Source organism: Opisthorchis viverrini, assembly GCF_000715545.1.
Source record: "Opisthorchis viverrini unplaced genomic scaffold opera_v5_72, whole genome shotgun sequence".
Lineage (NCBI taxonomy): Eukaryota > Metazoa > Platyhelminthes > Trematoda > Opisthorchiida > Opisthorchiidae > Opisthorchis > Opisthorchis viverrini.
Genome location: NW_008751728.1, coordinates 629,947 through 643,090, shown reverse-complemented (window position 1 = coordinate 643,090; position 13,144 = coordinate 629,947). Strand labels below are relative to the sequence as shown.

Genomic DNA, 13,144 nt, shown 5'->3' with positions numbered 1-13,144 from the left:
TCCCAAGACGAATAGTCTGACCCAAATGGGCTCGCATGACCCAAAGGTGCAATGAGTAAGACACAGGAATCCGACTGATGCTGCTGCGTACAGTGGATTCGTTCGGAGCCACATAAGATTATTGGAAACTTTTAATTTTTTTTTCGACCATGTGAGATGATTCGCTGGTGGTCACGGTCAACTGGGTGTGCCAGGTCGTGTGGGTTTTGAGGCGAATCCTTTCGAACCCGTCCATCATCGGAGAAGGCAAAATTACTGTTTCCATGAGTATAGGCATGCTAGTCGTCTAAAGGAAACATCTTGGTGTCTTCACACTTATATCGCAGGGAATCGTAGGACTTTGTAACCATACCGCTCCGGTATACGACTATCCTTAGTACGGGGACTCGCCGATCTCTGTCTGGTTTCTCCCCGCTGGCTTGCCTAGCATACAAGCTTCAGTGCATAAGCTTGAGTTCCAGCTAGTGAAGTCCGTGAGATCACCACAGAACGAAAGCCCGAGAATTGAGCCAGTGTAGCGGCTCTTAGTTGAACAGTGAATCCAGACCAAAATAAATCGGTTATTTGAAAAGCCCGAAAGTGTCACTCCTTCGGTTCTGTGGGTAGTTTCTTGCATGCCGCCAAATGTGTCTGATCGACGGAAGTGTTTCCTCACTAAGGTGTTCCTCTTTCACCACCATTTACAGTGTCAACCTCGGGTCGGTTAAAAGTAGTACCTGAAAAAAACACTACAACGGTAGTAGTGTCGATCGACATTACCCGATAATAGTCCTATGCAACGAAATGGCGAAGGAAAAGCATCAGTGCGTTCCACTAGGGGTGTAAGCATTTACGAGTGAACAATAATTCTGCAATTGACCCACCGGGAATCATTATTTCTTTCAGTAGAAAAACTTACTTAGGAAAAAGTTGGTGGCGAATACTATGGCTCGATGCACACTTGGAATCAGTTGAAGGAAGTACGTCCTACGCACATCAGACCGCAACTGATCAAGGCGTTGAAAAGAATACCAGCCAGTCAGAAAAGATGGTCTACATTGGTTGGGGTGAGGTGGAATAAACGGAAAAGCGTCAAGACAAAATCGTAGTCATATAACTAGATTTTTTGGTCACAAAACCGTACAACACTACAGCGGACTATTGAGAATAAAGATTGACCTACAATTGTGCGCGCAATACTACGATGGCGATTTATTTGCCCAACTCCGTCACTTCTCATCCTAGAAGCTTCCAGTCTAACTAGGTCCGGGTAGTCATTGAATACACATGGTTCACCAAAAACATAAACCTCTAAAAATACCACATGACACACTATGTGGGTGCGAAGCGCTATCAAGGCCAGGGCAATTTACGTACCGAACTGACTAACAGCTAGAAAATCAAGTCATTTTTATTCTTGGCCATCGAACCTATCATTTTCGGCAGACATCTGAGCAAATTCACAAGTCTGCATTCAATTTTCATGACTCCTGTTATTTTTGTCCTCAAAACCTAGACGGCACAAAAGTCGAGGTTACATTTACATACTCTTTTTTGCCAGAAGCTTAATGAAGGGAATTAGTTATTCCGTATCTCAACCCGCTAATTTCTATCAACTGTTGCAAAAGGACTCCTTTCCTCACATAAATTGCTCCCCGGAAGATCACAGAGCGCTCTTTTACCTTTCCTTATGTCTTGTCAGTACCACGTTTAGCAGTCCGCATTGAAAACTTCCTTACCAACCTGTGTTTTCGTGCTCTCAATTGATGTGATTCTATGCCTATGACAGTCTCTCCTGCCTACCGATTGCGTTTAAGCATGCAACCACCAGGACTTTCGTGTATTTCAAATGAGAGTTGAACTTAGCTAACACTCATATTCAGACTGCTTTTGAGCTTAGATGCGCTCGTTATTTGACTGGATCGACCCTCGTCTCTTATCTTTTCCGAATTCTATTCTCCCCATTCCTCTTGAGCTTTTTAATCCGCATTCTGAAGAATTGAAATTAATAGTTAAGCGTACGCCACCTATGCACTTTGATCCTAACTCATGTGCACTCATTTCCGCGTATTACTATACCAATGTGTTCACTGCTTTAGCTCCGATGACTATGTGAGTATGAGTTACCTGCCGCTCTAATTCATTCACTATCTCGATTTGCATGGGTTTCTCACTGAAGAACGTCACGGGACGTTGTTATAAGCATGACATTGAATCCCACTGTTTAAAGAACTCCATTCTTTCGAAAATACACTGCGTCCTACCATGGCCTTGAGCTGTTTTGAAAGTATCAGTGTTTCGCACCCCCGTAGCACGTTCTGCAATATCCGCAGGCATGTGTGTTTAACCTGAACACTACTAAACAACCACCATGGGTTGTCGTATTAGCATATAATATTGAATTGACTGAGCGAATTACGGGAAGAAAATACAAACAACGTAAGATCAGTACAGTTAGCACGTCCTACACGTCGTATTACGCAGTTGGGGTGAATGGGTTAGGCAATATCCGAGATCATACGACTGGGTTTAATTAGGACTCAGTACATAACACTTTGGAAAGTTTGACTACTCTGATATTCCGAACACTGATATCAAAACACAGTGCCGAATGCACCTATTCGGACAAACCGTCCTACCATATAATTAAGTTATTAACAAACATAATAGCATAGATAGTTGGAATTTTGAACGGGAACGTGGACATCCGCCCAAGTTGGATGAAGCTGGGCATGACGTCACATCACGTCATATGTGACGTGAAGTGATGGCCAGAGTATTTGAAGCGCAAAAAGTCGGACTTGTCGTATGGTAATTAAAATTAGGAATCGATAGCAAATGTGCCCATGATAGCTAATAGGGAGTTTGCAAACCTGGAAATCTAGGTTTGCTTAGACGACCAACTGAACAGGCTGGATTTCAGGCAAATGCGGTATTATTTTAACCCGCCGTACGGCAGTGAAACGTCAGTTTCAACACTGATGTTCATGATGATGATTATTTAACCAGTCATCAGGTTGCGAGGGATAGAAGAGCTAGTTAAGGAGGAATTAATACTAGAATTTCAGTCTCTGTTGTGTAAACGTACGACTATTACAATGAATGGATTACCGCCTGTTTATCAAAACAACAGACCGAAGAACAGAAACAGATCCGTCATCACCTATGACAACAATGCATATTGACGCTTTGATGCCATACAACTATGAGGCTAAAGATCCTTAGCAAAAAGTGAAGAGAAAAGAGAAGGGTGGGGAGTTGGTGCGAACAAGCCCTTTGTTTGCAAGGCGAGCGATAGAGAATAAGGTACCGACACATTTAGACAGCAGCAAAATGAACACAGCTAAGCGGGGCGACCCAAGAATAGCCCAGCGTACAACAACAGGCTAACTCTAGCTACGCAGCCCGATTACGAAGTGAAAGCACCCGCACCACTGGGATCAGTTGTGTGCCATGTCCTTCAGGGTTTCCAATTACGTACAAGCAGCCAGGAAGTCGCGAAGATCTCACAGCACTCAGCTGGTTGGTAGTTGCTTCCACTTCACGCTGCCATGTCATGGTATGTCCCTCGCGAACTTTTCGCCAAGGATCGCTTGGAACAGACAACGCGGTAGACAGTGACTGAACATACGTGATACATGCCCGAACTACCTCAACCTGGTAAGTTTAATTTGCTACTCTAACGAATCGGATTCATTACCAAGTACCCGAATAGACACCGTTGCGGACCCATTGCAGCCAACTTACTCTTGCTGTGCTACGGAGACACAGGTGATCAAACACTTGAGGATACCAAAAGTCCTCGGATTGGAGAAGTCAAGTCTCAAAAACACAAAATAAATCCATTCTTACACTTGTCCTGTAAATACGACCTTCTCATTTCAGCGAAATTCGGTTCTGACGCCACAGCTGACGCAGGTTGATGAATACTATCTGCTCATTCACTCTATATGTTACTGAACAATTACAGTTTACGCAGCTACCAAGGTAAGTGATCATCATCATCATCGACAGCATGACATCAGTGACCAACACTGATGCTTCACTGTCCTACAACCATGATTTGTTGGAAAGCCTTACCATGAAGAAAAGAGTAAAGGTGGATAGGGAAGGAACTAGGTGCTAGCTTAACACAATCATTCCGGGGTGCCTACACCTCCAGACATTCACTCAGGCAATCTGGATAGAAACTGACAAGAGCGCCACTGACATCGGTTGGTAACCATATCTTGTAGTGTCTCCAACCAGGCACAGTGAGGATCACGCAGTCCCCATCCTGGAAGGCGAGTAGCACCGACAGCACCCAAACGTTTCGTAATCTCCATCATACCCTTCTGCCAAGTCAAGGGTTGGCCACCTCTCTGCCTCCGCCACTCTGAATTTGGCATGGAAAACAGCACTCTTTTCGGCAAATGATGGTTCGGCATACGCAACACATGTCCCAACCAACGCAACTTCTGGTGCTGGACACATTCTTCAATGGAAGTACCCGTTGCACAACCGAAAACGCCCTTCTAACTGCCGCGTTACGGATTCGCCGACACCAATCCACACGGCCTATGGTCCTGAGACAACGATTGTCGAACACCTGAAGACGTCTCAGTTCCGCTGCTCGAACAGGCCAAGTCTCACAGCTATACAACCAAACAGCCCGCACTATAGCTTGATACACACATCCCTTCGGATTCAGGGATAAACAATTCTGACACCATAGGTGTCTCAAGCTAGCAAACGCGGCCCGAGTCTTGCAGATTCGTGAATTGACCTCATCTGTCACACTACAATCATAACCAATACAACTTTCAAGATAGGTAAAACGCTCCACAGCTTCCAGTACCTCTCCCTGGCGTGTTCAGTGACTGCACGTCCACAAGCAAGGTAAGTGAACCGATCAACAAACCCGAATTCTCCATTCTGAAGTTCCAGAATGGGATAAGACGACAGGAAATCTTGAAGTGAGACTTCGCACTCTGAAGGTACAGAACGGATACACAAGTAGTCAAACCACAACACTATGTCATCCGAACAGTCCCAGTCCGATGATCTCTTCCCTAGATTCATGGTCCCTTGATGTGAGTACTCCATGATCAAGTCGACAAAGTTGTACGAAAAGAGCAACGGGGAAGTCCTGACGGACTCTACTGGTTGTCAGGAAGATTTTGAACAACTTTTAACACCACAACCCAAACGGAGCTATGGAAATACAGAGAACAAGGAACGTTCGCAAATGTCAAGGGCATCTGCCTGCCAGGAATATTTTTCTGGCCCATCCACACGGTTGAAGGCTCTTTTAAAGTCAACTTTTCGTTCTCAGTGCTTATGGCGCTGTTCAAGCACTTAACGTAATGTAAAGCTATAGTCATTGCATTCCTCGCCAGGCCCAAATCCTGCTTCGTGTTCTCGGAATTGCGTCTCACGTGCCGAAAATAGGCGCCGCAAAAAAAAAGGAAAGTCAGTAGCCGTGTAACAGCAGGAGTGAAATCTGTGGCCCTACGGTCGGTACGTTTCCCTAACTTGAAGCTTACAAGGTTACTTCGTTGCTGAATGGGAACCTCGTTTCTGGGGCTCACCGGCAAATGTTGATGAAAATCTGCACCGACAGTGTGATCGAAATCAACCTATGTATTCTAAGGATCGAACCTCATCATCAGTATCTGATTATGATGTAGAGTCTAAAACTATTCAGAGGTAGAGTAGCACAATGGCACCCACTGCGTCTAAGCCCAGCACTTCTAAGAAGCAACTGATGACAGTACAAAGTTGCAATGGACGTTCACCAATATCACTGTGTTTTGTGTCCATCCGGCCGTTTACGGGTATCCAGTCCAGAAAGGAAACCCCAGCTAGCTATACCAACATAGCAGCAACCTAATGCAGCAGGTACAGGATCATCGGATGCTCATAGTCCGCAGTGTTTAGATAGACAGGGTACCGTAGGCTCAGCAATCGTATTTGGTCCAGTATGCAAGTTTCAGAGACGTAGCGCATGTCACCTTGTAGAGAATATACAGTATGCGCAAAGTCAGCTTGTTGGTCGATCTGTTTGAGTTCTCGCATTAAAGAATGAAGAAGTCAAATTAGCAGATACTGAGTGAAAGATGTAAGTGCTGACGTGCAACGTGTCAGTTCGCTAGGCGCCTAACTTACGTCCTACAAGAGACCGATTACCAAGTAGGAAAGGAGGGCACCTAGAGAAAGAAACGAGGAGAGATGGGAAGCATCAGCAGCCGTACGTTTTCAATTCAGCACTCTGATGCATGCAGTAAATAAAGCGACTCAACTAATGGCAACACCCCACAGCCGATAAGCTACAGTCATGGCGCCCAAACCTGGACAGAAGGACAATTACGGTCCTCAATCAAAAACTTTGGCTCAAAAGCCAAACCGCAGAGCAGCGTGAGACCACTCGAGTAGGCCAAAGTTCAAGAAAAAAATTCCCAAAGTATGAATACAGCTCATTTACATTATCCATTGTGATACATATCGCGATAGAGATACCTCTGGTAAACAGAACATACTGAATTTCAGTAAGACAAAAATTCCCGTTGATGCTCCGGCTTCTCCTGTGATCCAAGGAGAGGGACCAGCATAAGCCAGCGAACAGTGATTATGAGACTGAACAAATATACCGGGGATGACGCTCAATGCTTAATAACCTCAGTCATACAGAGTCTCAATTAATAGATTGAGGTACTTTACCGTATCCCTGACAAATGTTGTAGCTTTGAACTGAAGTCTTCTAATAGCCAAGCCAACGTTGTCCAGTCCAGTGTGGATGGTCGATCACAATTCATCTGTCCGCTACACTGCGTGGAGTTGGCGTCAGTAGGTCTCGTCGGAGACCAAGGCCATGCACTTAAGCCTAAGAATAGTGACGTTATATCCAGTTCCCGGAAGCAGGCAGTTAATTCCGTTAGACCCGGCTGGAAAGGAAGGAAATTAAGTTTAAAAGGACTATAAGTGACAACTGGATTGCTGTCATATGCCATCAGTGTGGTCAAAATATGTATGCTACATGGAAGCGATCACCCAATAGCAATATTAAGGGGACTAAACTTATTTCGAAACGGAGTTGAACTGACAGTGTGTCACCCTTGTTTCCGTGGCTTTTTTAACAGCCACCAGCTAAGAAAACATCTGAATAAAACCTGGGTGGAAATTCACTTGCATGGCTAAGAAAATCGTGTTAAAACCAAATATAGCACACGCTGAAAAGAGATGAAAAGTGTGAAGCAAAAGGCTAAACACTCAGTAAACTGCCTACCGACCATCGTTGCGATGCGCAGAGTCACCTGTACACATTAAGCATGAAACGGCTGTAAATGTACCGAGATCGCTGAACTTCAGTAGCTCGGCTCTGCACAACTAAACAACAAACAGAACAGCAGATGTAAATACTGAAAGGAGTTGTGGGATAAAACTGGCAAAGATTACCCGCACGAGTAATCCTTTCTGTATATCCAAGCTTGATAAACAAGGGTAATTATCTTACGAGGTTCCTGTGTTGAGTTCACCACTAACGCCAAATTCCAAGTCACCGGCGAAAGTCACTGTGTCCTGACTAATTCTTGTATCAGGACATAACAAACAGGCAGATTTATACAAGACATATTCGAACATCTGGTGAGTGTTCACGCGCGCAGACCCGGTTACTGATGCATACATCACAAAACTGAGCGGTGGGTTGTTCTATTGCTCCAAAATTCCGGACAATAGATGGGCAAGATTCAAGCTTTCTTAACAAACAGGCCATCTTAACAATCAATCACTGCAGGACAATACGAGTTGGAGGGTACAGTGAAGTACCACAAGTTTCCCATCTTTCGATCTTGAGCTGTGTAGGATAGTAAGTCCATGAACTCAACAGATGATTGAAGAACAATAAAGAAAACCAGTGATATTTTCACTAGTTTGAGAAGTTCAATGTCTAGCCAACTATGGAAACATCCGCAAGTTGGAGGAACGCGCTTCCAGGTTCTCGCCTATTTGAAACCACAGCGTCGCTATGCATGGCGACTCATACGAACCCTTACACGAAAAACAAGGTGTCAGGAAAAATTTGGCAACCAGGGAATGAAATTAGTTTCAGTCGGATAAAACCTAAGAAACCAAAGTAATTTTAGCGATCCCATGAGTTCTTCGGGAGAGGTCGGAAATGAAGAATATGAATCATAGCAATTCAACTGAATCTTACCGATACTGGTCCTGCGTTCCTCACTCCTTTTAATTTTCCGGCTGCCAATTTCGAGGCTCCTGACGGTAGTAGCTTCTTTGAGTTCTTCATGGGTGCCCCGCCAGAATCAACACATATAGATTCATTATCTGATGATACAGAATTAACCTGCGTTGCATCGTTATCAGCGTCTTCCCCTCCAAGGCATTCATCCTCAGATTCATCTCCACGGCCCTGCTTGGTCTTGCAGATGCGCGCAGTGAATTTGCGTTTCCTCTTTTTCCCGGCACATTTTGACTTCGTTTCGGAGGTGCCAGTTTTTCGACTGAAATCAGATTCAGTTGGAAGAGACTGTGAACGTGAAAGTCAGTGTCTTGAACAGTGAGGTAAGGACGGTCGCCTCAGGGTGCCCGTAAATAGTCAAGATTCCCACATTCTTGAACATTAAGGTAGGAATTAACTAATGGAAGGGATACGAACCGCGCTTAGTCTAAACAAATGGAGGATGTGAAGTGTGAAAAAAGGCAACTTCGTAATATTGGCCACGGTGTAGCGGCGGACGCTATTGACGAGGCATGCACGTGGGTTTTCTCGAAGCTCTGCCCGCGTCTAGTAGAAGATGAAGTTTATTACAGCTTGCAGAACTACTTTGCAGCGTCCGTTTACAATTGCGTGGCAGTCAGTGAATATCCGCGAAAGTCCAAGAAGACACGTGCGAATGTTCAGTTTTTAAAAACTATGTGCATATGGGACGTTTACTTTCCTGTCCAATAGTTTGACACTAGTGCCGTTAAAACGAAATTCACCAAAGCGAATCAGTCATTGCAAAACACATGTTTCGTACTTCCGCTGAGCGTCATTCATTTTCAACTTAGAACGCGCTTTCGCCACACGAAGCAATTCAAGCCACAACTAGACTTTACCAAGTCAGTGGCGCTTTACAAAAGTGGCCTCTCCCGCAACATAGAATGTGTTTTGTATCCACAGTAAAAAAAAACTGGCATGATGCTGCGTCAGGGAAGTGCCAGTTTATCTAAGAGCTATCGGAACGAATATCCTCCAGAGGATTACCAATGAATGGTCCGTGAAACTTAACTGACGAAAAGCTTATCCAATGACGGGAGGGAATCATTATATCCATATCCCGGTCGGAAAAGGTGGCTACGGAGAATCCCATTGTGTAGAGTTTTGTTATGTTCTTGTGCTATTCCAACCCATGCCAAGTGAATCGTTTGACGAACTAATGGACACAGAAACCTCAAAAAAGCTCTCACATACTATGGAGGTTCACATGGTGAAATAAGAGGATAGGAAATGTACCAGCCGTGTGGGTCCCGAGTCACAGTACAAATTAGGAACTTCCTTTTTTGCAACCCTACCAGTAGCGTGTTCCGGCGAGAAGAACCATCGCGATTTCTCGTACATCGTACCAACTGAAACACTAAGCGACCTTTATGCAGTAAATTCAGTAGAAGAATATCAAAAACGAGATTCAACTGGGATTCAGCTGAGTGTCGCATAAACACCAGCTTAATTTGCAACTGTTTGGAATCTGGTTCATAACAGCTTATCTACTGGTTTCGTTTTTCTTCATATTGTCCCAACTGACACTCAATATATCAGCTTACAACTACTTTAGAAAAGGGGTGTTTCGAGCGCAGCCCCGTAACCCGTTCCGTCATATATAAGCGCTCTGACTCACAACTTGTTACGATGAAGTGAAGCCAATGTATCAACATACAACCTACCACGAAATCCTGCAACATTAGGCGGAAATGTTTATGTAGTTCAAGATGTATTCTGTCTAGAATCATCTCAATTTCATCCTGAACATCCACGTACATGGCAATCAGTAACCGACTGACCTGGGAACCTGATTACGGTTGGCCGTGGAAACTAGGTGGATTCCACAGGTGAAACAGGGGAAGCGACCTGAATCCGCTCTTGATGGATGAGAATCCCATGTCCGTCCAGGCTCGAAAGTCGCTGTTGGGAGACACAAGTCAGCCAGGCGCTGGGTCTCCACAGTGGGCTGATCTTGTGAACAGTCCAAAGGAACTGGACACTGATGGTCGAGCCGAAGAAGACACACATGCAATCGGTTTCTCAAATGAGCGATTTGTGCAAGACGACTTAGAACAGTGGGATGTTGTAAACGTATGGGGCAGCTTTCGTTGTCACCACAGCTGTGACGATCAGCCTGAGAAGCAGCACTGGAATCCCTTCCTTCACTTTGCTTCTCACTCGAAGCAAAATGAGCCACAAATAGAGGAGAAAACACGTTGACAGCCTCCACACACCAATTGATGATAAGCAAAATCAATTGAGGTTCTTCCCTAACTGCATCCAACAGGTGTACTTCCTGCGCTGCATCCGAATCGGGTAGATGTCCCGATGGCAATAGTAACAATGGACATCCCAAAAGGGCATCAATGGCTGAAAAGATCAGAGCAAGCGAAGCTTGATATGATACAAAACGATAAGATGAAATTGTGATCAAGTGTATGGTTACCGAATGCAGGAATATCGAATCCGGCACAGTACCCCATTTGTCTAATGCCTTGGCCTTGAACATGATCGTATGGCCAAGCATGCAGATAGATGGGCTGTCGATTTCTGTCTTCGTTTTTAATTCCGAAAAACTATGTAAGCAAAGTTTCTAAATCCACTCGAATCGCGAGTGAGTTCATTTTGATTTGACGTGCAACACTCGAGAGAACACTGGAGGCTAATAACTTTCATGCGTGGAGGATTAAGCAGAGCAAATATTCTACAACAGTTCTTGTCATCCCACATGAATTTTCACATGCCGCTGCATTTAAATTTATGCTGAATACACTATGTGATCGAATCCAAAACGACAATGCGCGTCGAGTTCGTGCAAGTCCTTGGTAGTGGGTGAGTGTCAACATATCCCTCCGATCAGGATCCAGGTTACAGATTCAAGGGTGAAGGAGAATTTGTTACCAACAGCTCAAGATCCTAAGAGAAACGAACTAAACTTCAGCAAGGCTCTTTTGAGTCGCGAGAACAAGAAGGGCTTGTCATCTTAGTTACCGTTCTGGGAATATTTGTGTATAAACATACAGGCAAAGTCATGAATGAAAGTAACGTGCTTTCACTTCTCATAGCGAGCAATATACGACCCTTTTGTCTGTCCGTATGCAATCGATCCTCATGATATAGTACACACCGAATACTAAAACGATCCATCGGCGTGAGGTGTTAACAAGAAGATTCCACCATTGCCACGTTTTACATTCACTCTTAGATGGAAAACAAGAACGCATGAGTAGCCAGTTCACTATTACCTTCCCCGAGTGCCAGAATAATGAGTTCGGTGTCGCTGAGTAAATAATAATATCACACTTGTTGGTGTTAGCAAATGTGAAAGCACGCTGTGCAAGTTGAGTAAACCAGCTCCGAACCTAGCTGTTTTCACGCTTACGTGGTTAGCTTCGTTTTACTCTGGGAGGACTTGCCCTTTGTGTGTCAACACGGCCCCTTTTCCGGAAAAATGCGAATCAGCTACTGATTTTTAGCAATCCTCGCCTTTGTCAACCAACTCGACCAACGGTGGTCATAGGATTAAGTAACGAGAACATACGGCAGCTAGGGACCAGTAACGTACTGTAAATACCGAAAATATGGTATACGCTCGTGATACGACAGCCTCCGAGTAGGGACGGCACTTCTCAACTCATAAGTTATCTGTCAAGCCCTAATCAGACTGGAGATAACAGAATGGTGGCCGGTCGAGGACAAAAGCCCCAGTTTGACTCCTTGAAGGCATCGCACTGCAAGTTGTAGATTGACCGATGAGCCTCACCGACGGTTGGAGACACTTCCAGATGTGAAGCAACGTCACAGTCAATGATAAGCTCCGCCTTATAGTTTGTCACTGGATACTTATTCGTATCTCAGCCATCATCTAGTTCTTCTGTTTGTGAATTTTTTCGTCCTTCTGTACCAAAACTAGCCACAGTACAGTACCGATGGTAATTATTTTATGCAATTCGTTCCGCAATACGATTATAGATTTCATAAATTGATAACGTCGAGACTTGAAGTGATATGTGCTATACACTCTTTAAGTCAGGGGTTACTGACCTAAGTTCCTTCCTCCAACAGAGGATATCTGCCACCTTAGGGTGAGGTGTCACCCCGGTGGGTTCATATTCTCTACAGAAATCTCGCCTGTTTGCCTTAAATAGGCTCTCCGGTATTGCGGAAACTTTACTGAAAACCTTCTGAAGAGTCCTTTATTGAGGCAGATGGGTCAGTCGACGCAACCATAATGGTTCCAGAGTTATAGTTCAAACGCAATAACTCACGAGCTTCCAGTGGGTACTGGTGGAGTACCAGTGACGCATTCGGGCTGCTTAGCTGAGGTCCAAATCCAGTTGCGCAGTGCTGACGTCATCGTCATCATTGTCAGCTGTAATAACCGCGTACTCGTCATACAGTGATTGCAGCTGCCGCAGTTTCGTTCACCGATGATTTGGGGGAGGGGGTAGGTAGCTGCGCATTGCAGGCGCGAACTGGTAAGTTAGTGCATAAATCCAGCACTGCCAGTGGGCTGTCAAGTGGGGGGTTGGAAAAGGAGCTATGCATTGAAGGCAATAGCTTGCATGCACGAGCGCCATTGAGGGCGCGACTGGGCCATGTCTGACAATGTCGCCAGCCATTGATGTGGCCCGTCTCGGGGTCCCCATCCAGGAAGACGGCAGCGACCAGCGCAGCTGAGTTTGCCGGTAATGGCTTTCATACTTCGCTGCCAAATCATTGTTTGACCGCCTCTGGCTCTCTTCCAACCTTCACATGGTTGGGCGAAAAGAGCCCTTCGAGGAAGTCGGTCGACTGGCGTACGCAACACGTGGCCAAGCCAACGCAACCTGTGCAGTGTGATCAGTTCATCTATCGAGGGTGAGTTATTTCTCCCGAATACCATTCGACGTACTTCAGAATTGCTGATCCGGTGTTCCCACCAGA

The 13,144-nt window shown here is 45.1% G+C and overlaps 1 protein-coding gene across 1 annotated transcript in view; it reads right to left on the bottom strand.

Moving 5' to 3' along the window:
• Positions 1–13,144, bottom strand: part of T265_04386 (hypothetical protein) — a gene marked incomplete at both ends in the record, with an annotated part of 48,816 nt that overhangs the window by 24,270 nt on the left and 11,402 nt on the right. Inside the window, 4 exons of the mRNA XM_009169125.1 lie at positions 899–1,032; positions 6,679–6,902; positions 8,174–8,477; positions 10,018–10,588. Of these exons, the coding sequence (XP_009167389.1) occupies positions 899–1,032; positions 6,679–6,902; positions 8,174–8,477; positions 10,018–10,588 (1,233 nt within the window). The remainder of the gene's footprint in view (positions 1–898; positions 1,033–6,678; positions 6,903–8,173; positions 8,478–10,017; positions 10,589–13,144) is intronic.